General features: G+C 38.6%; 3 protein-coding genes and 1 long non-coding RNA gene across 4 annotated transcripts in view; 2 read left to right on the top strand and 2 right to left on the bottom strand.

The window, feature by feature from the left end:
- The first annotated feature begins 201 nt into the window (after positions 1 to 201).
- Positions 202 to 18,326, top strand: LOC148186309 (uncharacterized). The gene is made up of 3 exons (XR_015775039.1): positions 202 to 310; positions 5,665 to 5,720; positions 18,215 to 18,326. It is a non-coding gene; the product is annotated as an uncharacterized LOC148186309 (long non-coding RNA).
- On the bottom strand, positions 6,926 to 13,318 carry cox7a2l (cytochrome c oxidase subunit 7A2 like). Its single transcript, XM_042507540.2, has 3 exons — positions 13,159 to 13,318; positions 8,962 to 9,096; positions 6,926 to 7,275 (listed from the first exon to the last, which is right to left on the bottom strand). Exons 1-3 carry the CDS (start codon positions 13,228 to 13,230, stop codon positions 7,135 to 7,137), a joined length of 348 nt encoding a protein of 115 aa, XP_042363474.2. The 5' UTR covers positions 13,231 to 13,318; the 3' UTR covers positions 6,926 to 7,134.
- On the bottom strand, positions 16,820 to 24,854 carry kcng3 (potassium voltage-gated channel, subfamily G, member 3). Its single transcript, XM_042507539.2, has 2 exons — positions 22,610 to 24,854; positions 16,820 to 19,872 (listed from the first exon to the last, which is right to left on the bottom strand). Exons 1-2 carry the CDS (start codon positions 23,233 to 23,235, stop codon positions 19,227 to 19,229), a joined length of 1,272 nt encoding a protein of 423 aa, XP_042363473.1. The 5' UTR covers positions 23,236 to 24,854; the 3' UTR covers positions 16,820 to 19,226.
- A 173-nt stretch (positions 24,855 to 25,027) lies between these two features.
- Positions 25,028 to 27,597, top strand: part of mta3 (metastasis associated 1 family, member 3) — a 37,540-nt gene continuing 34,970 nt past the window's right edge. The window contains exon 1 of the mRNA XM_042507542.2: positions 25,028 to 25,263. Coding sequence (XP_042363476.1) covers positions 25,236 to 25,263 — 28 coding nt within the window. The 5' untranslated portion in view covers positions 25,028 to 25,235. The remainder of the gene's footprint in view (positions 25,264 to 27,597) is intronic.

The raw sequence follows: 27,597 nt of genomic DNA, 5'->3' as shown, positions 1-27,597 counted from the left end.
CTCTCCGTCAGCCAAAATTAAACCTGGCTTAATATTTTTTATATTCAAAAACTGTGCTTAAAAAAAAAATGCTGAGAACACAGAGAATTAACACCCAGCTCTGCAGATTTTTTTTCTTTCTTCAGCCATTATCTTGGTTTTACAGGCTGCAGATTGAATTTAAGGTTCAGTCTCACAGCTCTTATTAACTCTGTTTCCAGCTGGAGCGGGCAGCTGTTTACAGCAAGCAAGTTCTGATTATTCCTCCGAACACAACCGAACAACAGACTGACAATGGGAGCATGGAGAAGAAAGTCGAACATCTAACAAGGTACGAAGCCAGATACTTCACTCAGGAGTTGGTGGATGCCAAACGGCAGTGAGAGGCAGAAACGTGACACCAACTGAATGCTAATGTTGCTCCATTTCTGCTTAATTTGAAAACAGTTTGCTAACACAGAGCAAATCGATAAGACAGGGCGGGTGTGGCAACTGTGCATCTGTTACTTTGTTTATTGATGTCTTTCTGTCCCCTAGTGGCCACAAATTAATTAATGCAGATTTAAAATGATGTGAATTAACTATTTTTTTCATAACAATATCAGTTGGAGGGTTGACCACTTTGATTTAACATCTCTCATTAACCTCTGAATGGTTTTCCATTAAATTTGATTAACATATTTGTGGTCCCCAGAGATTAAATTCAAGTAATTTTAGTAACCCTCTGACTTTTCAACAAGTAACATCATCAGGTAAATTTCAATTTATCCATTATTTTGGTTTATGACTAATTATAGAATCCAATCACCAAAAAAAAACATTATTTTGAAACTATATATCTCATTCTGTGTGGTTGAGTTTAGGAACAAAAATCAGTCGTTTATGGTGAGAAAAATCGTGTTTTTTGCGTAACACAACCAGGTTTGATGACACTAAAGCTGCTGGAAAAGCAGGAAGTGTTTGGTAAAAAACACACAGATTAAATCAGCAAATCAATTTAAAAAAGGCATATTTTCACACAACACAACCCCACCCAAAGACTGAATATTAAACCAAAATCCATATTTTCCATAAAGTAAAAAAGAAAAATATATATATTACAGTAATAAGAGAAAAAAACATCTTAACTCACATGTTGATGTCAGTTTCTAAGTCTCTACATCACATTTTCATTTATACTTTCATGCTCCTTGAGGATATTGTTTTCAATCTTCTTTCACATTTTTCATGACATTCTTCCATCTCTGCCTCTCATCCCGACGAGCAGACTCTCCATTCCCTCAGTCTCATTTTCTGTCCAATCACCACTGCTGTCTGGCTCCTCTAATACCTTACTGTCTCCTAAAGTTTTAATAAAAGCTGTGGACAGAATACAAACTACAAACCAGTAACGTTCACGATATGCTGTGAAATTTCATCCAGAGTTGTTGGAATAAGTGGCATGTCTACTGTGCATGTAGTGTGATCTGATTTTCCCTACATGATTTATCATTGCTGTTTTTTGTTTTTAGTTTGGCTCATAAATCCAAAAATAATTACGCTTAAAGCTAGTATAAATCTTCTGGTTCTGATTTTCCTCAGATGATACAAATCAGACATGTGACACTAATAAAAGTGCCGAAAGCAAAACATAAATGTCACAGATTTTTACCAGGATTGCTGCATTTTTCTACAAAAAAATGCATGCCATGAGCCCGGGCTGCAAAGCATGCAGACGGCCCCACCTCACCTCTCCTACATAGAAACAAGATACACAGACTTTATAGTTGTTCAACTTCTTTTTGTTGTTCAGCTTTTTTTGTTGTCATTATACATCTCTTTTTGGTTTTGTGCCCCATAGTGGTCATTTTGAGTCTTGTTGTAGTGTAACCCTTTGGTCCGTTTGTGGTTGTTTTGAACTTTTTCAACATTTTAGTCTATTTGTGTCTCTTTGTAGCTGTTTTGCATCTATTTGTAGTTTTTTTAGTGTCTTTGTAATTTGTTATGTCTCCTTATTTTCATTTTGAGTAGTGTTATAGTTCATGTCTGTCATTCTGTGTCCCTTTTTGGTGTTTTTGACCTATCATAGTCTTTGTGTCTCTTTGCAGCTGTTTTTCATATCTTTTGCTGTTATGTAGTCATTTTATGTCTCTGTGTCATCATATTGAGTCATTTGTAGTTGTTTCTCTTTGTAGTCATTGTGAGTCTCTTTGTATTTGTTTACGTGTACTCATTTTGTGTCCCTTTGCGGTTGTTTTGTAGTCTTTGTTAGTCTAATTTTGTCTCCTGCAGCTGTTTTGCATCTCTTTGTTGACATGTTAAGTCTCTTAGTCATTGTTTACACCTCTTTGTAGTCATGTTGTGTCTCTTTGTAGTTGTTTACATCTCTATGCAATAATTTTCAGTCTCTGTAGTAATTTTGAGTCTTTTAGTAGTTGTTTACATCTGTGTAGTCATTTTTAGTCTCTTTATAGCTGTTTTCATCTCTTAAGTTATTTTGTGTCTCTTTGTGTATGTTTTGCCCATTTTCATAGTCTTAATGAGTCTCTTATCATCTGTTTTTGCAGTCATTTTATGTCTCTTTGGTCATTACAAGCCTCCTCCAGGTTGGTATGCGTCTCTTCAAGTGACACTTTTCAGTCGAAGGCCAGAGGGGCCCCAGACACTTTGGGCCCTGGGTCCAGTAATCCATCCATGGCCATAAGGATAATTTAAAGCTGGAATAGCTTTTAACATGCTGGCTGTTCAGTGATCTATTACAAGAATGGATTATAGTGGGAAAGTATGACAGGACAGACGAGGGCCTCGTAGCATAAGACATTATCGTTTTCCTCTTGTGATCATCTTGTGCTATTGGAAAACATGTGAATCGCTTTAAAGAAGGATTTTCAATTTTCTCCTGATAAGTGACACCCATCCTCCACTCAACAACCTCCTCCTCACACCTTCCCCCTCCTCACACCTTTTTATCTTCCTGTGTTTTGTCTCTCCTTTTGCCCCACTTTCCCGTGTGCATGACTCCCCCTCCTCTTGCGTGTGCTTCATTAACAGTTGGAGAGCCGTGCTTTGAGAGGTAAACATGTTATTGCAGACCTCTTGGGTCTCTCCTGTCAGGTCTAAGAGCGACAACAAAAGGATCCATTGTTACCGAGGGATGCTCAAGTGGGCTGTCATGACGTAAGCGGGATGGGGGAGAAATTAAGGGGATGCTGAAGGAGTCCTTGATGAAAAGCAGGCCTGAAGTGTATTATGAAAACAGTATCTTAGATACCTCTCATGACAAGTCAATGTTTGCACATAATGATAATGTTTTTCTAAGAGAAGGCTCAGTGGGAAGAAAGTGACCAAATAACTGGAAAAGTAGATGTAAAAGGAACAACTGATCAGGGGATCCCTTGTGAAAACTCATTAACAGGACAAAGACAGCTTTTGTGAACTCAGTTTGTACTTTAAATCCCAGATCATGAGACTGCAGCTGCTGATTCTGTGGCTGTCATTTGGCTAAGGTTCTATTAATTTTATTAAATAAAATTCAGACATTGTCAAGTCCTACATGAGGTCATAGACTGCACCGATTCCCCTGTTCTACCCATGTTTCCTGCATGTTTGGCGAAGAAAGAATATAAAAACTGAAGCCTTTCTTCTATCACAGCCGGTCACAATCTAAGATAATTGCTTAGAATAACAATTTGACATTAATTCATAAGTCAAAAGAAAAGATTTACAAAATTTAAATCAGAAAATTAAGAAAATATAAATTGCAATCAATGAAAAAAAGCTCTTGTAATTATATAAATGACACCACCTCAGAAGGAAACTGCATTTTTTTTGTTGAAGAGCAATTTATAGACGTATGCAAATCATGGTGTGAGGGTCACAAAATAAAGACTCCTTCAGTTTAAAGGATCAAAAGCCAGACACAGTTGGGAAACACTGCGTTTTACAGGTCTACAGACAGGACACAGTTTTAGTCTTGTGTTCTGTTAGCTCAACAGTTGCACAAAAATAGGGACTGTAATTAACTATAAAAGTTAGCCACCCTATAGTGCCTGAGCTATGTTTCTATGGTGACAGCCAATGGCTTCAAAGAGCAAAACATGGCTGGATTTATGGTTTGTGAATGTTGTATAATAACCCTAGAACAGGTCAAGGTCCACTCATATATATATATATATATATATATATATATATATATATATATATATATATATATATATATATATATATATATATATATATATATATATATATATATATAGTGTTAATCACATATGTCATCAGGGAGGTTTGAAATAGCTTTACAGCCCAGGTGTTTTTAGTTTAAAGATTTGCTCAGATTACATGGCAACTTAGTTATTCTAGGTAGTAGATAACACAATACCCTTGTGTGACTAATGAATGAATGTGCTGCTGGAGCATACCTGCATACAAGTCCTGTATCTGTGCCTTGTAGTCATGGATGGATTACTGAATTGGCCGAAATAATTGGGTGTATGGGGCAGGGGGGTGGGTGGGCTCCTGGCTTTTACTTGCAAAATGTCAAATTGTCATGTAACGACCACGAGGAGAGGCAGAATGACCACAAAGAGAAGCAGAGTGACCACAAAGAGATGGTAAAAGAGCGTCAGAGACATAAAGTAACAACAAAAACGACCACAAAAGGACACAAAAGGGCTACAAAGCAAAACAAAATGACCAGAGAAGACACACCATGGCATGTGTACTGTCTGTAGAACCAAACACCCACAAAAAGAAACACAACAACAAGGAGGCAAAAAGATATCTCAGAGATCCAAAACAACCAGGAGACACAAAATGTATTAAATATTAAATATTAATATTAATTGAATATTTAAAAAAGGGCACAAAATCACCTCAAACAGAAAAAAACAACCACAAAGAGACACAAAACGATAAAAAAAAGACAAATAACAGCTACATTAAGGCACAAAATGTCTACAAAGATACAAACACAAACACAAACACATAAAGGCACAAAACAACTATAAAACAATCACAAAAAAGACACAAAATGATCTCAAAAAGACCCAAAAGGCTACAAAATACAAAAAAAAAACAAGGAGACACAAAATGACTACAAAGTGGCACTAAAAAGAAATAATTAACTCAGTAGGACAAAAAATGAATGACAAAAAAGGACAAACCACAAGGAAACAACAATGGACTACAAAGAGAAACAAAAAGGAAAAAAGACAAAACTTTGTCAAAGAAAAAAAACTATTAGGAGACACAACCACAAAAGATGCAAAACTACAAAATGCAAAACCACCACAAAGTATGTGTCTTGCTCTTGTCATTGTTATTTCCTCACAGAAGGTCAAATTATTCATGTTTAAATCAGTGCAGTCATCAATTATCCATCATAAGGTTTTCCTCTGGGTGGGAATTATTGATGCCATGACAAAGGGAGGTCCAGACTTGAGTCATACTGACAAATGAATGTGGCACACCTTAAGAAATAAAACTCTTGCACGGCTACACATTCATTTAAAAAACATTGAGTTTTAATATATAAACCTATAAACATTCAAAAGTTTGTGAATTTAATGCTCTGAGGTAGTTTGCATCCATGTTGAGTGGAGTACACATGACACACACATACCTACCATTGTCCTAAATGAATGCACTTGATGTACCCTGTACGTGCTTTGTGCCACCTGTGATTGTGCTTCTTGGTGATTGCAGGTATTTGAGCTCTCTTTGGGGACTGCGCCACTCGGTGAAATCGGAGGACACCTCTTGTGAGTGTTCAGCTGCGGAGCATCATGTGACTGTGCCACATCTCAGCTGCACGATCAATACAACACATTAAAGCTAAGTGGGAGTTTCAAACATACCACACGTCAAATCGATGGGCCAAGGTACTCATTAGCGTTTGATTTGGTCTTGATATGAAGTCATGGCATTGCATCAAGGTGTACCTTTTCAATGTTTCCATGTCACAGGAAAAGAGATGGATTTTGAATTTAAAGAAATACTAAAATAAGATCTCTATGTTGCAGAGATCTTGGATTAGAATTTGTAACAAAGGTCAGTTAGTGCCATTTTTTGTGCCCGAGTAGTGGGTTGAATTTGTAACCAACTTGCAAATTTTGATAATTTTGATCTTGTGGTGGTAGATGAGGGAGATGAAAAAATAAAGATGAAAAGAAGAAGAAAAATCAAAGATAAAAAAGGAAAAGGAAAGAAAAAGAACACATAGAGGAAAGGAGAAAGAGAAACAAGGAAAAACAAAAAAGAAAAAAACATGAAGAAAATTGAAGAAAAGAAGGGAAAAAGCAAAAAAAATAACAAAAGGAAAAACTAAAGAAAATAAAGGGATGAAGAAACAAGAAGAGAAATAAATTTTAAATAAATAGTAAAAAAAATAAAAAAGCAAAAGCAAGAAGAAAAAGGATATAAGAAAAAAGAATAGAAGAGAATGAAGAAATAAAAAGCAAAAGACAAAAGAAGAGCAAGAAACAAAAGCAGCAAGTACTGCAGCTTGGACCTCTAGTGAAGCTGAAAAAGAATAAATATCTTACATATCAAGGCAAGAGAGAAAATTCGGGGACTGAGATTATCATGAGTGTTTCAGCAGCTTGACGTGGGGCTGCCAGCATGTCTGTCTGAACCCCCCCGAAGTCGAAAAGAAGCATCTGACATCAAACCAGAGCCCACACACATAAATACTGTATGAGACGGTACTTAAGCCAAGTGAGCAGCAGCTATGTTACAGACGGGTCGTCTCCTTCATGCCGGATGCTCATCACTGCCCAACCACACGCCTGTTGAAAGCTGCGAGTGCAGAAATCCTATCTTTACATCTCCGCTTCTATTTTATGAGGCGTTTTCTACCCTGCCGACGGTTTCATACGTGATGTCCGTGCATCTGTGTGTTTATTGGCAACTGACAGTGAGCGCCATTTTAGTGACATGAAACAAAAGACAAACAGGGGAAAAGAAGCATGTTTTACTTAAAATTTATTAACAGACATTTTTTCAACAAAGAAGACAGACATTGTTGTTGTTATCATCGAGTGTGATGCTCCAACAGCGATTAGAGTCCCAAGAGGTGGCATGGCGAGGGTAGATGGCGGCTGGGAATGATGGGTTGATGAATTACAGTAGCGTGGTGTCAGAGGTGTTGTACAAAGAGCCTGTTTTTTGTGTTGGTCACTTATTGCTGGGCTGCGCTGCGAAGTAAAGAGCCACCAGACAGTAGAGAGCGCCTCCCACAGTGAGAGCCATGGTGGTGCGGTACAGTAGCCTGTCGGGAACTCCACGCTTCAGATGAATGGGGATACCGTCTGACGTCTGGGAGAGGACGAAACAGGAGGGGGTGGGCGGGAAGGCGGGGGAGGGTTAGAGCAAGAAAAAAAGGTGGAAAATATGAAAAATACAATAATGGAGATGTGAGAGTACAGAGTATTCTCAGCAATACGCTGTGACAGATGGGCCTCAACATTTTAGATTATTTGGGCCAGAACACAATCTTTCTATAACGAATTAAGCATTTATTTTTTTTCTCCTTCAAGACACACAAAAAAAAACCAAACGTAATTTTGTGTTTTAAAAATATAAACATAAATATTTTCCAACTGAAAAATATTGAGATTTGACGAAACTGAAGTTTGATTATATTGGAAAAAAAAAGTTTTTTTCCCTTGGAAGGTTACAGTTTCTACACACATTTCTTGTTCAAGTACCAGTTTGAGACACATTCACTTTAACAAAATCATTTTTCTTGTGATTAGAAAATTGCAGCAGCCGTTGCTGTAATTTCCATTTGTCTGAGTGATGGGTCTGTCCAACTTCAGTTATTTCCCTCACTGCCTCTCGTGTAATGAATACTGAAGCAGGGGTCATTAAGAATAGAGTCAAATAAATATCAGCCGTTGCCTCAAGCCAGAAAAGTTTGACCAGTATAGAGTCATGAACTTTTATTTGGAGGACTTCTCTGAATTAACAAAAGCTAATTCAGTGTGGACGCTTATTAAAGCTGGGGTAGGCAGAAACCCAAATTGTAGCCTCCTCCTGCAGCTCCCACCAGACTATTACGGGCATATGAACGCGCTTCATATAGTAACACAGGGTTTTCAATACACAGACTTATTTGATTTTATGTCACTGTAAAGCTGTAAAGCTCATTTGCGCAGCCCATCCATGCCCTGCTCCCTTTCTGTTTATCTGATTACAAATGAAACAGGAATTCGCCGAATTTCTACTCCACGGTCCCTTCCCCGACACTATGGACTGCTTTGCAGGATGTGTATGGGAAACAATAGAAAGTTTGCTGATTCAGCAGCAGAGTCGTGGCAGTCTGGTCCCACAGAGCTGGGGTTTGTGATGGTTGAATCCAGGTTGTTGCAGCCGCAGACCGTCAGTCAGACCGTCTCTGGTGAGGTGGTCTGTAGCGGCAGGCATTGAGGCGGATTAAATACCGTGCATCGAGGCTCTTGCCTCTAATATTAGCTATATAAATGTGAGCTTGAAGGTGCAGCCGTGATCTTTTAGCTCATTAGCAGGAGGCTAAACAATTATTTTTTCACAACTTTTCACTAATACTGACACATTGTATTTAGTTTGACTCATTTAGACTCTTTTTTGGTAATGCCGCCTTCCTTTTTTGAGTTACTTTGCAGTGCAGGCAGTTATTGCCACAGCTGGGATAGCAACTTTCTCTGCAGGATTCTCCATCATTGAATCAGAGTTTAATGGAAAGGGCATGCACGTGCATCTGCATTTGTAGGAATGCCCTCTCTCTAAAATTAACTGAATGTCTTTTGTTACAGGCTGTATTTTCTAAAGCTTGAAAAAATACAGTCGGGAGTAGGTGAAGAAGTCTAGTTTTCTCTTAGCCCCCTTGAATTACAACTTTATTAATGGATTTTTGCCCCATGACACCAAAATAAAACTGCCTTCTCCAGCGTTAATATAAAGCGAAAATAAATCGTCTTCTTGTTATGAGTGACAGCTTTTTAATTTTATGTTGGTCATTACCTGGAATAACCTCTGAAGGTCAGGAACCCTGTTTGTTCCCAGGTACTCCACTGTGGCCCCGGACTCTGACACCACTTTGGTGGGGGTGGCAAAGATCATGGCAGGGGACTCTGCTGGCACACCCGGCCTCAGCCCCTAAAAAAAACAACCAGCTGGTCACAAGAATGCACATTTACATTAAAAATTAGTACACGTGTGTAAAAGCCCATTTCAAATCATTATAATATTATTCACTATGGTCATAAATATCCTGGGAAGGTTTAAATCAAACAATCTGAAAAAAAGTGTCATGTTTTAGTGAACCGATGACAAAGATGTAGGATTTGTTGACAGTAATAAACAGTGGAAATAGGGTTGCGATTATCTCATCTTTAATAAGCTGCTGATTATTTTCTCGATTATTTAATTAATTAATTATTCATTGTTTAGTTGTTTGGTCTTTAAAATATCAGAAAATGGTGAGAAATGTCAATTAGTGTTTCCAAAATCCCAAGATGATGTCCTCCAATGTCTTGTTTTGTCCACAACCAAAAGATACTCAGTTCACTGTCATAGAGGAGTAAAGGAAATATTCACATTTAAGAAGCTGGAATCTGAGATTTTTTTTCTTTAAAAAATTACTTGAGCTGATTAATTATCATATTAGTTGGTGATTATTTTAATAGTTGACAATCAATTAATTGTTGTAGCTCTTGGTTCATTAAATATTTCCTATCTTTACATTTCACTGAATTCCAGAGTAGGCAAACAGTCGGCTACACGCCATCTGGATAATATGACCTACATGCCCAAGGAATCAGAAAGAGGTTTTCATCGTTTTCTTGTAATACAGAAGTACTCCAAGTTGCTTTTCTCAGTCAGTAATGCTATATCATAACAAGTTACTTTTTAATAGTAGTAAACTCATAATATATATGTTACTTTCAAAAGTAACCTTAGCCAACACTGGTAATAAGTAACATAAAATGAAGGAAAACAACTCTTTATATCTGTTAAATTAAATACAACAAAAGTCCACATACTCTTTGTAGGCACAGTAATCATCTCACACTGCTGACTACAAGTGATTACATGAGCAACATGATTCATCTCATCTCGCAACTTAAATCTCCACTTGTGAGACTGTGTAAGTGCCAGTTCAGATTATTAAGCAACACTACAGCTGACAGTGTAGTAACGTCTAAGCTTATTTTAGTTGTAGGTTGTTCAATGTTGTATTGGTAAGGGACAACATAATATTTGTTGGCCTTTTTTTTTAGGCACACTTTGGCCACACAAAAGAAAAAAACGTGATCATTTTTATCTCAGAAAACTAAAAATCAGTACCTTAGCTATCGAGCTGTGTCGAGGGAAATTATCATCATAAAGTCATGCTGCTGTTCTCCTTTTCATACAGTCAATTCGTAAGTAAATAAGCCACAGGTCCATTGTGGTGCTAATAAAGTATGTGCCTCCTTAATATCCTCTCACTTGGAGGAAGCCTCTCACCCACCTTAGGTTTGAAAATCACCGGGAGACCCATCGCCTTGTTAGTGTGTGGAGGCAGATAATGTGGGAGTAGGGAAATTAAATCTGACATATGAAAACGCAGGGGCACCGAGAACAGATTATTTTTACTTACCATTTCAGAGACGGCTCAGCTTAAAGTGCTCACAACAAGAACTCGTCTTTTTGCTTTTAAACAGAATTACAGACTCCCCTTTATTTTTGTGGGCTCACCTGTGTGACGTGTCATTACAGAGGAATAATAAGAAAAGTGCCTTCAGGTGTCTGCTGGGGGTTTCCTCGTCTTCAACTTAACACATGCAAGTAAGGAAAAACTGCCTGAAGGTGTGACTGTGAATGTTGTTTCTAAGTGTGAGCTGACACAGGAGAGCCTGGAAGCACAGATTGAGTCCAGGTCACATGATCTGCTTTAAAAAGGTGATAATTACTGAGAAGGTGGGAAGTGCTGCAGTTGCCGCAATATTGCAGTTGCTGCTGTAAAAAAAAAAAAAAGCCTGTGTCAACACTTCCTGGTAAAGGCGAGATTTTCTATCAGCAGTTAGGTTCAGCTTTTCAGTAACGTTCAACACTAATGTCTTACTGGCATGGTAGAAATTCAGGCCTGTATATATATGTTCAGTATGTTTTTTTGTATGGAAACAGAGATGACTGGTTTGCTCTGTGGATCACAATCAAATGTAGGTCACGAAATAGTATCCGGTGCTCGTGGAAGACGGGGAACTACAGTTAAAATGAGAGGGAAATCCAGGCACGCCCAAGAGTATGAGAGCGTGAAAAACAAGGAGGAATAACATTAAAAAGCATTTATTATAGTGGCTAAATCATTAAAAAAGCCGACATGTTTCGATCAAACAAACTACCCTCTTATGACACAAGTGTTACAACGTATTCTGTGACCTGCAGTGCTACAGCAATTTTGCCTTCGGGTTAAGTGCATCAGACATGCAGAAAAATCATTGATTATTTCCACTGTATTGTGTGTGATTTTTTAGCAGAGCACCCCGGGGAGAGGAAAAAAACAACTTTCCATTAGAGGAAAAGGGCAAATGCGTCAGAACAGGGCTAATAAATGTGACAATGCAGTGAAAAATAAGTGGTTAAAAGCCCTACACCCCTTTTTATAGAGAACGATCTCTGTAGTTCAGTTGTGATACTGACTGAAACAGAATAGTACATATTTTATACTGTTAATACCATACAAACTACCCCATAAGATTTAACAATTGATTCAGATTTGAAAAATGCAATTAAATCCCATTTTTAGGAGCTGTTATTTATGAGAGGGGAGGGTGTGGTGAAAATTGGGGGAGGCACTCCAAGTAATTTTAAAGCACTGGGGGGAGAGTTGTGTTTTTTGATTTGATCCCAAAACTTGCAAGTGGATTTGAAAGGCGCTTTTACTTTAAATACCTCCATAATGACACCATTTATCACAGCCAGAAGCTGTGAACTGTGGTTATTTATAGTGGAGGGCGGTTCATGCATTTTCCCCAGTCACTCAGGGAGGCTCAAGGAAATATATTTGTAGTTCCAGAGAGGGTCATAATATGTATATCTATCTATATCTATCTATCTATCTATCTATCTAAAAAGGAAGTCACACAACAGCCCCACACTCTGATAAATAAGGTGCAGTCCCTGACTAAGGTTAATACTCATTCAGCAAAAAAATAAAGAAATGACAATAATAATCCAAGAAATGTCCTTAAATCCATGAAACATCCAAAAATCCTACAAATGTCCTTAAAACACACATGTCATAAATCCCTAGAAAGACCCTTAAATCCTAGAAAGGTCCTGAAATCCTACAAATGTTATTAAATCCAAGAAAAACCTTCTAAAATTTAGAGACATCCTGAAAACCTAGCAACTCCCTTAAATTCTAGAAAATGTCCAATAATCCATGAAATGTCTTTAAAATCCACGAAACGTCAAAAAAATCCTACAAACGAATAAGTTAAATAATGTTATTTAAAATACAAACGCATTACATCAAGTTTGAAATGTAGTAATCGTCTTTACTTACACTCCACCCAAAACGTTTTTTATATTACATGCTCATTTTCTCCCAACAAAAAACATAAATAAATTGACTGAGCTTGATCCACTGCAGCGTAATCCACTATCATATAATAAGGAGGCTGCAGAGTAAAGCCCTGCAGAGTTATAACAAAGGTCACATCTGGCAGATGCTCTGACAAGTAATTGAATTTCGAAATTGGCTGTAAAGACACATAAAGGCCGGAGATCCCCGAGTACGAAATAACCTTTAGAAAATAAAGGTTAAATAAAGGTTGTGTGATAAGGATGTCAGTGAAAAAGATAATAACAAGGAAAAAATTACGGGCCACTCATTGTCTCTTTGTGGTTTATCTCCGTTTTCAAACGTTAGTTCGTTTATAAACAATACAGATTACTTTAAGCGACACAGTAACGTCGGCTAAAGACAGCTGTGACGTTACTGCTTTTATTATTCAGGAAATAAAACACGGAAGGAAAACCGTAACACGTTTGGGATTTAACACACATGTTGTATATTTAGCTAACTGCGCTGGGAAATGTCTAAATCTGTTTTGAGTGTTTTGAAGCCATGACACCTGGAGCGCACGAGCTCCAGCACCGCGATACATGAAGGTCATCCCGCCGGTCACCGACTCGGTCTCTCACCGACGCAACGCGTCCCGGTCTCACCTGAGGGCTGTAGGCGGCCGTGGGAGCAGATCCCGTCAGTTTCTGGGTAAAACCACTGAACTTGTAGTACATTTTCCTGCTGAAGGACGGGGGAGAAATGTCACCCAAAACAAAAATCACCCGGTAGAGGGTCTTCCTGCTGCGACCGTCGACGGAAAGTGACGTAGCAGTCAGCTGGCACAGCTGCCAGTTTAAAATTCAAGCTGCTGGAGGAGTGCAGGGAAAGGTTTTATCAGCTACTCTGAAAGCAATTCTGCTGTTTAAACTGAGGAATCACATCATTTCACAGACTCACACTTTCTATCTTTTTTTGCCAGACTCAATTTGATACAATTTAAATGCTCCACCTGCACCACTAATGCCAAACATGGACATCTTTAGCCCCCAAATCCTCACATTGAGCGGTTATTGTCTCTAAAGCAAGGATACTCAACTTGCCCAAACACATTTCTATGATTTTAGGACATTTCTATGATTTTAGGACGTTTCTATGATTTTAGGATGTTTCTATGATTTTAGGACATTTCTAGGATTTTGGGACGGTTCTATGATTTTAGGATATTTATAGGATTTAGGGGGATTTTAGGACATTTTCAGGATTTTAGAATATTTGAAGGACTTTTCTCTGATTTTAGGACACTTCTAGGATTCGGGACATTTCTAGGGTTTTCAGACATTTCTCAGATTTTAGAACATGTCTTGGATTTTAGGACATATCTAGGATTTAGGAGGAATTTAGGACGTATTCAGGATTTTAGGACATTTGTAGGACGTTAAGACATTTCTCTGATTTTAGGATATTTGTAGGATTTTAGGATGTTTCTATGATTTTAGGATATTTCTAGGATTTAGGGGGATTTTAGGACATTTTCAGGATTTTAGGATATTTGTAGGATGTTAAGACATTTCTCTGATTTTATGACATTTGTAGGACTTCAGTACATTTCTCTGATTTTAGGACATTTCTAGGATTTTGGGACATGTCTAGGATGTTAGGATGTTTCTAGAATTTTAAGAAAATTTCTAGGATTTTAGGACATGTCTTGGATTTTAGAACATGTCTTGGATTTTAGGACTTTTCTAGGATTTAGGAGGATTTTAGGACATTTTCAAGATTTTACAACATTTCTAGGATTTTATGGCATTTTCAGGATTTTAGGACATTTCTAGGATTTTCACCAAAAATTCTGTCCACAAAGGAAAACTTAATTAACATCTGTTTCATCTTAAGTCCAAAGATAAAGTTCACTAAACTTAAATCCTTGTTATTGCAGCAAATCTATATCTGTAGACTGAAAAAGCAATAGACTGTATTATTCTAGTAGACAGCTGCACCATTAAAGGCATGAAGCTTACACAGCTTACCATTACTAATTATAATGCAAAATTGAAATGAGCCTTTCTGCATTATGATCACTTTTACTTTTGGTACTATTACTGTACTTTTATGCATATGCTTTTGTACTTTTACTTAAGTTATAGTTGAATGCCGGGCGTTCTCTTGTAACAATGTATTTGTTGAAGGTCAAGTGGAGATTTTGGAGCGATTATTAGACATAATCAAAACACCAAATGAACAGTCATCTTTTAGAGGATTTTAAAAATATATTTTAGATGAATTATCGCTTGAGTAGAGTTTTGGAGACTTTTGCTAAGGAGTACCAAGTGACAGAAAAACACTTTACAGTGACACTTTTCAGTTTTTCCTTTAATATGTCATCATGTGTCTTCTTTATTTACCTTGGGTGTAGGCTGTATAATACTGAATGAGCTGATGAGACTTCAGAGCTTATTGACAGATGTGTAACATGCTTAAAAAGTCTGCACCTTGAGAACAGAGCATCAGCAGTTTTTGTGCTTTGTGAAGTAGACCGTGGCACAATGTTCACCCCAATGTGAAGCTGATGAGTGCACTGAATGTCCTTGCCAGTGGGCTCAGGTGTTCCCCACTACCTCTGAAAAAAGGCTGAGGGGTGTAAATAGTGTGTAATCACATTGAGACTTTAAAGCTACATCTGACAGAAATGCCTGATTCATTTATCACTTCTCTGGGTCATACTGGGTGGCTTTAATTAGTTAATTAAGAAGGTTATTTAAGGTAAGGTTTATGAGATGTAAAAATTAGGCATGCACAATATATTATTGTTTTTATATTATCATTGTGTCAACTTTGCTTAAATACATTGTGAAAGACTGTGACATTACACTACACAAGGCAAAAATTACAATATATATTGTAAAATATTCAAATATGCTTAAAATGTAACATCCTCTACAGCCTTTTCACTGTGGATTTTTTTGTGAGAGAGTTAAAAAACAACAGCAATAGAAAACTTTAAAATGTAACTGTCAGTTTTTAAATTTGGTTAATTTGTGTTAAGTTCAGTATTGTGTTTGTTCAAAACATTTGTTTAAATTCAGCAAGCAGTTTGTTATATTTTAGCATGTGATAATGTGCGAATATGTTGAATATTAGAAGTAATATCAATTACGTTACAGTCAACAATATTCTACATCGCCATGGGTCTCTGCAAAGTCTCTGCATGAAGTCACTGTTGTAAATAGCCAAAACATTGACTTTGAAGTTATCACATGAAAGAATCATGATACATTTTAGGCTAGTGTTAAAGGGATATTTTGTCAACTTTCAGCCACTTTTGTATCAAAACAATGTGGGTAGTTAGTGTAGATGAAATATGGTAAACTTCCCTCTAGCTAACCAGTGCCTAGACAACCCTCCTCCCCGATTGTGAAACTCCACTGGATGTTTTGCTGGCTTTCAGGGCTGTTGCTCAAACTACAGGCTGTCCTTCTGCATTTTCATATTGCCTGCCAACCATGTTGCTATCATGGATGCAAAACGTATAGAGCTGGAACAAGAGATCTATCTAACTCTGTCTCTCTTTCTCTCTCAAATTTGAACCGAAATCGGATCAAACAGTAAAACTGAGCAGTCCGGATAAAATCCATAATAATTTAACGCTCTGTTTAGCTGTAATTGAGGCAGTTTGTAAACATGAACAGATGAGAACGGCGGCAGATAAAAACAGAGATCAAACCGTAAACTAAGCAGCGCCGATCAAATAACAAAGATTCTCCTACTGCGTTGCATATTTTTCCACTCAAATGGTTCCAGAAACATGTTTCAGTTCATTTTTTAACAGTAATATGAGATCCATACTTCACCCACCACCCAGAGCACTTATTGGTCAGGTGCGACGCATTGCATTCTGGTAGTTGTAGTTTTTCTACCTCTTGAGCAAAAATGTCCTTTTTCTCTGTTTTCTCTGATCATGTAGCACTTTTTTCAAAAGTATTTGTGTCTCTCTATTGCAGAGACAGCCTAGTTTTATGTAAGGATTCTCTTTATATCAATGAAATACCTCTTTAATCCCCTCAGTTTAGCTGTAGGACTTCAACTCTGTGGGGAGAAACAACATTCATGTTGTACCTGTGTGGGGGCCTTTCACATCCACATCCAGGGGCCCAATGTGTCATAATTCACCCATGCTTATCACATATTTTCCTTAAGTTGTGCAGCTCTAGTGAAAACCCAAGATATAAAGTATTTTAATACTATGGAAGCAGACTGTGAAGTCTGATATCAGTTGAAGTTTTTATGATCCAGTTAAATTTGTAATAAGCAATTCCACACTCAAAGACATTTTGCTCAGATGAATTTATTATAAAAGCTCATACATTAATCACATAAATTACAAGTTCATAGATGAGAAAAGTTTGGATTGATGGTTTCGATCAGGCCGGGCTAAAAAAATTCACTGGGCTGTAAGCTATGCCACGAGAGTGTGGGAAAATTATGTGTTGTGGTAAAATGTTGATTATTTGTCATTTTTGTGACGACTTAAAAAGCACATTAATAACACAATAACAACAACAACAACAATGAGATATATGTACCGTCTACAGTGCATACTAAACTCATACAAGGCTGCAAAGTTCATGAGGAAATAACATATAGACTTTTAAGGACTGACAGATAATGAACACAGTCATTAATTATTTTTGCAACAGAAGAGTGTGTGTGTGTGTGTGTGTGTGTGTGTGTGTGTGTGTGTGTGTCTGTAAGAAGAGGATGGTTGATGGCAACAGGAGGAAGAGGAGTGGAGATGCAGAGAAAGACTGTTGTGTGGGAGAGGTGTTGACTTGTTTGTTTGGATCATGTGTCTCTTCAACAAATCATATCATCTTGGCAGACCGTGAACAGCGCAAACATGTCTGAATCATGAATGTCAGAACCATCATGTTCATTTTTTCCACTCTCCCGCTCTCTTTTTTTTCCATAAATATCAGCTAATCCTGTGCTGTCATTTTCCCAATAAACCGCAAAAACAAAACTGGTGCGTGCCAGCCGGGAGGTGTGTGCGTGGACGGGGCCTATTTGTGTGCACACAAAATCAACCACCATTATGATTGACATGTCGGAGGATGGAGGTTGCCGTGGAGACGCAGGAACACAAAATGCCTGACATTCACTCACAAATGGAGAAGCAATGCACACTCTCTGTCTTTTCATTCTGTGCGCTCAGGGTTGCTCCACATTCTGTCATCTCATGTCATTTTTTTTGTCCCGAATCTTTATTCCACCATTTCACACTCCATCTGCGCTGTTATATCCGTCTGCCTTTTTATTTGTCTGCCACCTTGTACTCCTCGCTGACCTGCCTACATATTTCATTACCCATGGCTTAAGCCCTTCCTGCACACTAAGCCCTCCTGCGTACCCTGTCTGCATCCCTACTTTGCACTCACTTGTTCGCTCCTTCTCCATATTTCACAGGTTTAACAGAATGCATCTAGGTCACACATCAGTCTTGTGTAACTTGTACCATCTGGGTGCAAAGCTTAGACAAAGTGAAAGGCTGATGGTCAGACAAATAAACAGCACTGGATGCAGAGAAAAAAAAAGCAGCCATCTCTGCCAATGTTGTAACCATGGGAATACAGTGTAAACAGCAGCCGCTGTCAAAACTGGATTGACTGCGCCTGTGTGTGTTTAATAAATAATTATTTGCCTGTTCCTATTCTTCTATCCTAGTGGCGTTGTTAAGGAGACAGGCGCATGCTGGTTGAAGAAAATCATTGGAGATCATCAACACAACAGGCAGGAACTAGACAGGCCAAATAAAATCAGCTCAGGCAGGAAACAGGGCAGTGCAGAAAGTTGATCATTAGTTCAAAATGGGATCAGAAGGTCCACTGGTTTGTTGGGTTTCTCTGTGGTGGAGGCAAACTGGTTTTGGTGTACACCGATCAGCCAAAACAAGCCACTGCTGGGTGAAGACAATAACATTGTTCATGTTGTTACAATCTAGTGTTCTGACTTTGTATCCTGCCACTTGAGAGACACCACCTACAGTAACACTTGCTCCTTTCATACTGCCTGTTCAGGGTACTGTTCTGTATGTAAGGTATGATCACAGGATGAGGGGACAGAGTGGCCTTGCCTTTAAGCTGCCACAGGATTTAGTAACAGCACAAAAACAGGATCAATGCAGGATCATGGGAGGTATGGGTGTGACGTTTTCACAAAGTGTTATAGGAGTGACTCACTGCAGGAGATTTAAAAAAAAAAAAACATCCTGTGTGTTGCTCTTATATTTTTTCTTTTGTGTTTGTTCTTTAAAATTTCCCTGTGTGTGTGTATTTCTGTGATTTTAAGTGTAAAGCACTTTGTAAGGTTGGTTACAAAGCTATATGAATAAACTTTTTTTTTTATTATTATAAAAGTAACTGTTGGCAGTTAGTGACTAAAAGAAGTAGTACAGCGGTCGTAAATGTATCAGCAGGTCAAAGCCAAGTTGGATCCAAGGAGGCGCCACCATGGATTGGAGTACTTCTGGGGTAACGGCACAAATGCTCAATTAGATTTGGATCTGGGAAATTTGGAGGCAAGGGCGATACCTTGAAATCCTTGTCATGTTCTTGGGTCACTGTGGAACAGTGTTTGCAGTGTGGCAAGGTGCACTGTTTAGTAACAAGATGATTGATGTTATTTACTTCATCTTTAAGTGAGTTTAATGTTTTGGCTGAGTGGTGTTAATACTTCTTCACTGCAGTAACTCCACTGTCAGGCTGCGTGCATATCTGGCAGAGCGGAGTTTGAGTTCATGGTAGCACTGTACAAAACTGTGGTAGATGAAAGTGATCGGCAGTGCCAAGAGAACAATGCCGCTCACCACGCACATCCCTCCGAGCACCCGTCCCCCGATTGTCACAGGGTACACGTCACCATACCCCACTGTCGTCATGGAAATGATGACCCACCAGGCGGCAGCCGGGATGCTGGCGTAATCCTGGTTCTGCGTCCCCAAGTCCAAACCGTGCTCCAGCAGCTGGGCCAGGGCACTGTATATCGCCATGGCGACGAAGACAAACACCATCAGCATGACCATCTCCCGGTAGCAGCGTGTGAGCGTCAGCCCGAGTGTCTGCAGGCCCAGGAAGTGTCTGGCCAGCTTCATGAGCCAGAACACTCGCATCATCCTCAGCACCCGCAGTATCACCCCAGCAACCCCGAGCCCGGCACCCGGCATCCCTGCACGGGCCATCGCCATGGTGACATAGTATGGGGTAATGGCAATGACATCTATGATGTTCAGCGGCCGGCGGAGGAAGTCCCACTTGTTTCTGGCCACCAGAAAGCGCACTATGCACTCTGCTGTGAACCAGCCGATACACACGGCCTCCACTATCCTACGGAGAGGAGAGGAGATTGTAAACAGGAAATGGCAGAGGAGCTACAGAGATGTGGATGATATGAGATGACAAATGTGAGGAAGAAGGAAGCAGGGAGATAGAAATTATGGGAAATATGGATGACGCAATTCAGGGTTGACATAAGTAAACAAAGACAGCAGGATAGACACACAGTAAGGACACAAACTGCCGGGAAACATCTCAAAAGGAACAATTAACACTTTGAAACCTGAGCAAAGTCTCTCAGTTTCTTTTTTAAAAAACAAACATGGGAAAAACAATGAAGAAGAATTTACCCAAAAGCAATCAAGAAATTTATAGGAAGCACAAGAAAATTACATGAAAGATAGCACCCCCGCCAAAATACAAGAAAAAACAAAAAATTATTGAGAAAGGAGAATTAGAATAAAACAACAAAAGGAAATCAATTGAAAAAAGGTGCTTTAAAAATACATATATAAAAAAAGTCTGTAAAATGTATAGTTTATAATTATAACAATTAGACAATTTTCTGGACATTTTCCCTGGTAAAAAAAATCGAAATCTACTTATTCTTGCAGTTTGTGGAACTGTCCTTGCTAAGTTCTGACTTCTTTTGGCTGCCGAAAAAAAGTAAAAAAAGGAAATGACCTGGAAATTTGTGGCACATTTCTTTCCAAGTTGGTCATTGCCTATTTTTCTGTGTTTTTTTTTTTTTTTTAAGAAATAAACCAATTTGCTTAGGATTCAAAGTTTTAAATACTTGTGAAAGGTGTCTGGAAGCAGCACAGAAAAGTGATGTTGCTCCAGGTTTTTATGGGTTAAAAACCCTCAAAGAGACACTGTGACACAAGCAAACGCATGATTAGCCCATTGATTAGCACAGCAAAGGCAAATCAAACTGAATTAAAGTGAGGTGGTGCTTGACTTAGACGCAGTCAGATCAAGCAAATAAGGGCACAGAGCCTCGGGATAACTACATCAGCACAATTAGCCCAAACTGAATTATAGAGCAACTGAGGGAATTGCATCATCTACTGGCATGAAATTGGAATACTTTTGACCCGGAGCATATAAACTACACTTTCAGCGATTACCTAACCAGTGTGACCGATCCAAAACTCTGTCCAGGCTGAGTGAGCATAACCCAGCCTTATATAGAGAAAGGCAGCCTCGGGCTTCCTACAGAGAACATGCTGTGCAAAAATAAAGTGGAAAGAGAGGTGAGCTTTTTCACCTCGCTTTCAGAAACGGATGCCAAAATAACTTAGATAAAAGGTGATTCCTGTAATTCCTTTTTGTTTGCTTACCCTGATATATAATCCCTCAGTGCACCTTCTACCATTCATCACTGGACTATTATGCTTTTGTCATTTATTGGGTATGTTTGTCCATCTTGTTTACTGTGCAGTGCAAACTAACCAAGCTAATAAAGATATTCAAACTAATTGTGCAGAGGAAGCTCGGGATGACGACGAGGCTTTCTGTGTAATAACTGCAGATAATATAGATTTTTTATTGATTGGCTTGTTTCGGAGCTTGTGTGAGGTTCCTAATGTTTGACTTGAAACTTGGCTTTGTGCTGTGTTGACCTAAGAGGCGTCAATTCAGTTAACACAAGGACAAAGTCCCTATTTCTATCTAATGAATGTTTTTTTTATCATGTTTTAAATATGTGGCTTGAAAGCAGAGTCTTCGGGAAAAATGGCAACCCTCGTCCCCAATGTGTATGAAGACTAAACTTTCTATCGAATAAAGTGGAAGGTCTCTTAGGCACGTCTTACCCCTTAGAGGTGCAAAAATGGTTTAGCCCCCCCCATACACACGAGGATTCATTCATAAATGGAGTAGAAGAATGGGACCAATTACCCAGGGCCCCAGTGGGGTCCTCGAAAAGTGTGGAATGAAAAGTTTGTCTCTATTTACATTTTTACAGAAATATTTTGATGCAGTTATTTAATTATTTAAACCCCTTAAAGGTGCAAAAATGGTTTAGTCTGCCCCTGCACTAGGAAGTATCTGTAAACGCAGCTATTGCTTTAGAGCAGGGGCATCGTATTGGGGTGCAAAGTAAGACTGATTACCCGGGGCCAGGGAATTTGCAATTTTCTTTAATTTGAAAGTCATTTTTATCATAACAACATCAAAATCGGCTTAATAAATCGGTAAAAAGACAAAACCATTTCTAAAAAATAGTGGATAATAATAATAATAATAATAATAATAATAAGGCAGAAAGAAAATCAAAGGTGTGTGAGAGAGTGACATGGATCAAGAGAGGAAGGGCAGGGGGGCCAATGAGACTACTCATGCATAGGTCCTGGGATTTTGTGCTACACCCCTGCTTCACAATAAATGCGGATTTTTGTACCCTTAAATAGAAAACTAACTCTAACGTCTTATTAGGACGGAAAAGTTTGTATATGACCAATACATCCATACATTAACCTTCTGGGTAATTAATTATCAGTGCGCAGTAAGTTTTGCCGCTTCCTTGACGGCGTGCAGGTGCTCGTGTGAGATTCATTAGTGTCCATAAGTGTTTTTATTTATTTATTTATTTACACGGCGTTTATCGTGACAGAAACGTAGCCTATCCTTTAGCCTGGTGAGCTTATCGCCGACTTTTACGCACTAGATTTTCGATCAGTCTCATTTGTATCCGCACAAATTGCGCCTTAATATTTGGCAGCATCCTCTCGAAGGACCCCCCTTTTATTCCTCTAAACTCGACTGGCCCCTGACTATCGCCTACCTGTGCTCCTCCACTGTAGTCCTCTTGGCTGTATCCCAGTCCGGCAGAGTGCTGGCACACAGCATGATCATAGAAACGATCACAAAGATCACAGATACTGAAGCCAACAGCTGCGCCAAAAGCGAAGAGTTGGGCTCCTCGAATGTCTTGCGCATCTTCTCGAGCCATTTAGCGCGACCGGTGAGCACAGTCCGCTGCACAGGCTCGCTCGAGGTCTGGGACTCATCCCCCGACACTCCGATGTCCACCTCGGACAGAGTGTCCAGTCCGATCTCGGACATCCTGTCGTCCAGGCGTTTTTGGCAGCAGGAGTCCAAGTGCGCGCTCTCCAGTCCCCAGTAGAGCATCTCCGTGTAAAAGGACAGCTCACACACTCCGGGAACAAAGCGGAGTTTACCCGAGCGCACGTACAACATGATGAAGACGAAAGCCTGCGCGTGACGGTCAAAGAAAAACTCATTCCGGTCCCGGTCGTAGTCGTCGCACAGTTCAAGAACCTCTTTCTCGGTTGCGCAGGCATGCAGGCGACTGACGCGCCGGAGAGGGAAATCCCTAATCACCTCACGGGTGAAGGCGTACCGGGTTCCCCCTACGTTGAGTACGCAGATACTCTTCCCGAACTTCATCTTGTCAACCTGTAACCTAACTAAAACTCATCTTCAGAGTCCATCCCCCCAACAGGAGTTTGGACACTTTGGGGGGCCCAGTCTCCACTGTCCTCTGGGGCGTGGGACCCTTTGAGTGGAGCTGTCCCTGCGCAGAGCTCCGTGGCTGATGGAAACTCTCCCTTCTGTCCCTCACTCCTCTTCTTCTCCCTCTGTAGCCTGTAGAGGAGACTCTCCACCCCAGTCAGGGCGAGCCAATCCCATCAATGATGTCACATGCGCGCGCGCACCGGACGCACACACTGAGAGAGAGAAACTCGTACTGGGAAACTACTGAGCGAAATTTTACACACAGTTATCTCCAAAGTAGAGCCTGTCTGCACAAAAAGTACGAATACCTTCGTGGTTTAATTTTCCAGTTTATTCCTCTTAGCCTAAAATACGGAAGCATATTCAGTGTAATAACAACTAGGAGTAATAATAATAAAAATAATTAGAATAATTATAATAACTTTAGGGATTTGTGGTTTGTTGTTTGGCAGGACTAAAACTAAGTAGGCTACAATAAGTTTATACGGTATCACATTATGGCTCCATTAGCTGGTCTCAGATTACTGTACGTTAACATAGTAACACGATCATAGCTATGTATATATATATACAGTATATATATATATATATATCCCTTTATAGCCTAATAATATTAAGTAGCCTGATGATATGGGTAAATTCAATACTACTACTACACTACTACTACTACTACTAATAATAATAATAATTATAGGCCTAATAAACTGTATTTGTACATCTCCTTTCTGAAAAATAGCTTTTCAGTAAGACAATTACAAGCACAGAATGGTTTATATGGAAATACAAAATAATAATAAATAAAAATAATTTTTAAAAAAAACCCTAAAACAATAGAAACAAAACAGTAAAAAAAAACAGATATATAATGCTGAAATTAATGTTAAAACCTGCAGAAAATAAAACCTACTAGATAATAATAATAGTTAAAAAAGAAGATAAAAGCAAAGAAGAAAATAGTATACATACATGGCATAAGGTGAAAAATTAAATTAAAAATAAATTATTGAATTATAATAATAATGCTAAAAAATATATACAGAATGCATACATTTAAAAAAATACATTTTCAATGAATTGCATCCATGAAAAGTAAAGTACAAAAACACACACAAGAAGTCATAGGTAGGTTTGCATCTTAAAACTACATACACTAAGTGCTTCATGTGAAAACAGATATAAAATGAACATAAAAATGGGGATAGAATGCCACATTATAAATGGAAATTCAGATGGAAAATAAACCCACTTGATAGCCTAATAATAGTAAAAAGGAAAATAAAGATTAAAATAAAATACATGCAATGCAAAATGGGAGATGGAAAATAAAACCCACTGAAAAATGAAATTAAAGTAAACAAAATGAAATGCATAAAATAAATATTAAATACACAAATACAGCAGTGCATAAATCGAGTTTCAGGCATCAGGAATGTTTTTTTTCTATTTTTTTTTAAATGTAGAAAGCTGCAGTTATTGACTTAGGCTGCATTCTCTCAGATGTTGCTTCATAATAGTCGAAATATTTATTTATTATTAGTTAGTTGCATTTTATTCGACATAAACACATTTCAAATATTTGCAAAGGTGATAGTGTGCGTGTGTATGTGTGCGCGTGTGCGCGCGCGAGCACGCGTGTCTGCGCTCGTGTGTGCGCGTGCGCGCCCTCCTCCCTACGTCACCAGTCAGTGGTTTTTCGGGTTGATCCGACTTCTTTTGGCTGCCGTGAGTTCACTGTATTGTAAAGGGTACTGAGAATCCTAGTGGAGGAGGGGGGGTTCATTTGCCAAAAATTCTCCCGCTTGGCTACACATCCGGAGTCCCGACGACCATAATTTAACGCACCTCTTACCTTTTAAGAAACCGAGTTTTATTGTTTTAATTAATTTATTCTATTTCTCTTAGTTTATGGTTAGCACTCCGGGAGGGCAGAAATGGCGGCCAACATGTACCGGGTCGGAGGTATGTATGTCAATGTGGATCTTTTTATCAAACTGAAACCCTTCCAGTTTTGCATCCCTTGGGGATTGTGCGGCGTTATTTTTAGTTTGTGTGCTTCTAATAGTTACACACGACTGTGCCACACGTACAGAGGTGCGTTAAGTTGGAGCAGGAAGGTGAGAATTTCTAAATATTTGGGATTCAAAATGGGTCAGGCCTCGCGTCTGTCGTGGCCACAGCAGCTAGCCGCCAGCTTGCTAAATGGCTAGCTTACAATGTAAACATATTTCAGTTGTCGGCACCTTTTGTTGGTCTTTCGGTTTTCGGAGAATTACACCGGAGGTACGGGTAGCTGGTACGCTGTGGCACTTCTCGACTAGACATGTGTTTAAAAGGTTGTTAAAATGTTACCACGGGCAGTCTGAGGCTGCCTTTGTATTTGCCTCTTCTGGCATGCAGCCATTAGTACGAGCTTATTAAGCTAACGTTAGCACCAGCAATGGCTCCACTGATTAGCATTATTGCAGCTGTGGCGCTCGTTTTACAGTATTTGAGCAAAGCATCTAATATCTTGGTAACACTAGACGCCGTTTTATTGCCACACTGTCCACATGCATTCACCACAAGCGCTATTAATTAGCGAATTGACTTCACTTGCTAGCTAGCTTGTTAGCAGAGGAATTCAACATCAAATTATTGTCTCGAGAATGGCGTCGATGCGTCGGGTGAGATTAAACCTTACACCTTTAATCACACGTATGAAAATCTACAGTCACACCCGGATTAAGCTTGGATAATTTATGCTTTACGTGTCACCCTAAACGTATACGTTGGGCGTCTTTGCACAGGTGATATTATTGGTGATATCAGTAACGTTTTATCAATTTGTTGTCCATATGGTCACCTCAGATGCAGTTCTCTGCTGCCTTCAAGTGCTCTTTGTAAACTGCAACTCTTGCAACTTGAATCTTGTTTGTGCGACACGAGTGTTTGTTTTTTCTTTACGAAATAATGACACATATATCTTGAAATGCTGCCTCTGCATACATATAACTAGTTTTTCTTTGTGCAACTCTGGCAATTTAATATAAGTATACATGCGAAAGCTGCAAAATTAAAAAAAATATATATATTAAATCTACATGGAAACACATCACAATTCAGAGGGGGACAGCTGTAATATGTATATGCACTAACTGGGTGCCAAACTTTTATATATTTATATCACCACTGACTTGCACAGGTGCCTTTAGTATGTCAATTAAAATATTTCAGACAGCACTTGAAGGCAGCATTTGCCATGAACTGAACTTTTCCAAAGATAGTGCAAGAAATGAGGAAAAGAAAATGACCTGAAAAGAGAGAGGGGAGACTGTCCAGAACGCCGTATTCATATAATGATTATTATAATAATAATTGATAACTATTTAATGTATATATATCTTTTATTATTATTATTATCATTAAACTTTTTAAAAACTTTTTTTTCCATTATTTAATGTCATTTTCTTGTATTTGAAAGAAATCAAGCCAGTTTGCTCAAGTTAATGGTTAAGGAGGAAACTGTCACGTCAAGGCTGAAATTTAACGATAATACAATTGCAGGTACACACATTTTGAATCCAGAGGTGGACAGCTGTAATATTCACACACACTCACTGAATACCAAATCTTGACTACTCTTACATATTTACATAATAACTGACTTGTGTAAGTGCCTGGAACCTAGTAATTACAATATTTCAGAAAGCGCTTGAAGGCAGCATGTGCCCTGACCTCAACTTTTCAAAAGTTGCCATATATTCTATAATATCTTTAAAAAAATGAGAATAAGCCTAATAATAAAAAAAAAAGCCCCATATCCAATTATTTGTGACTTGGTTCATACTTTTACTTTATTAAATTAGTTTTGTTATATTTCTCTTCTGTTAAACCATATACATTTATTCACACATATTAAAATTTACAGTCACACTGTGATTAAGCTTGAGTAGCAGATATGCTTGACATGTATCTTAAACATTTACAGTAACTCTTTGTACAGGTGATAGTATCAGTATCATTTTATCAATTTGTTGTTCATATGGTCACCTCAGATGCCGGTCTCCTGCTGCCTTCAATTGCTCTTTTGAAACTACAACTCCCATAGCTTAAAGCTTGTTGAAACATAACTTCTTTCCATATTTTTACAAGAAATCAAGCCAATTTGCTCAAGTTTAAAGGGCTAAAGAGAAAAATATTGAATCATTTTGAATCCAGATACATATTTACAACATAGGTAACTTGCGTAAGCACCTGGAGCTTGGTTATTACAATATTTCAGACAGCACTGAAAGGCAACATTTGTCATGAACT

Source organism: Plectropomus leopardus, chromosome 19 (assembly GCF_026936395.1).
Source record: "Plectropomus leopardus strain MGB_pleo_1.0 chromosome 19, ASM2693639v1, whole genome shotgun sequence".
NCBI classification, from domain to species: Eukaryota; Metazoa; Chordata; class Actinopteri; order Perciformes; family Serranidae; genus Plectropomus; species Plectropomus leopardus.
Note: the sequence above shows the minus strand (reverse complement) of the source record. Positions and strands in the feature narration are given on the sequence as shown.

Bases quoted from the DNA above. Each gene is read 5' to 3' on its own strand.
- cox7a2l (XM_042507540.2), bottom strand. From the start codon at position 13,230: ATGTACTACAAGTTCAGTGGTTTTACCCAGAAACTGACGGGATCTGCT. The intron at 9,097-13,158 runs GTGAGACCGGGA...TGTTTTTTTTAG, and splicing joins CGGCCGCCTACAGCCCTCAG to GGGCTGAGGCCGGGTGTGCC. The intron at 7,276-8,961 runs GTAATGACCAAC...GTCCTCTCCCAG, and splicing joins ACCTTCAGAGGTTATTCCAG to ACGTCAGACGGTATCCCCAT.
- kcng3 (XM_042507539.2), bottom strand. From the start codon at position 23,235: ATGAAGTTCGGGAAGAGTATCTGCGTACTCAACGTAGGGGGAACCCGG. The intron at 19,873-22,609 runs GTAGGCGATAGT...TCCTCTCCGTAG, and splicing joins ACTACAGTGGAGGAGCACAG to GATAGTGGAGGCCGTGTGTA.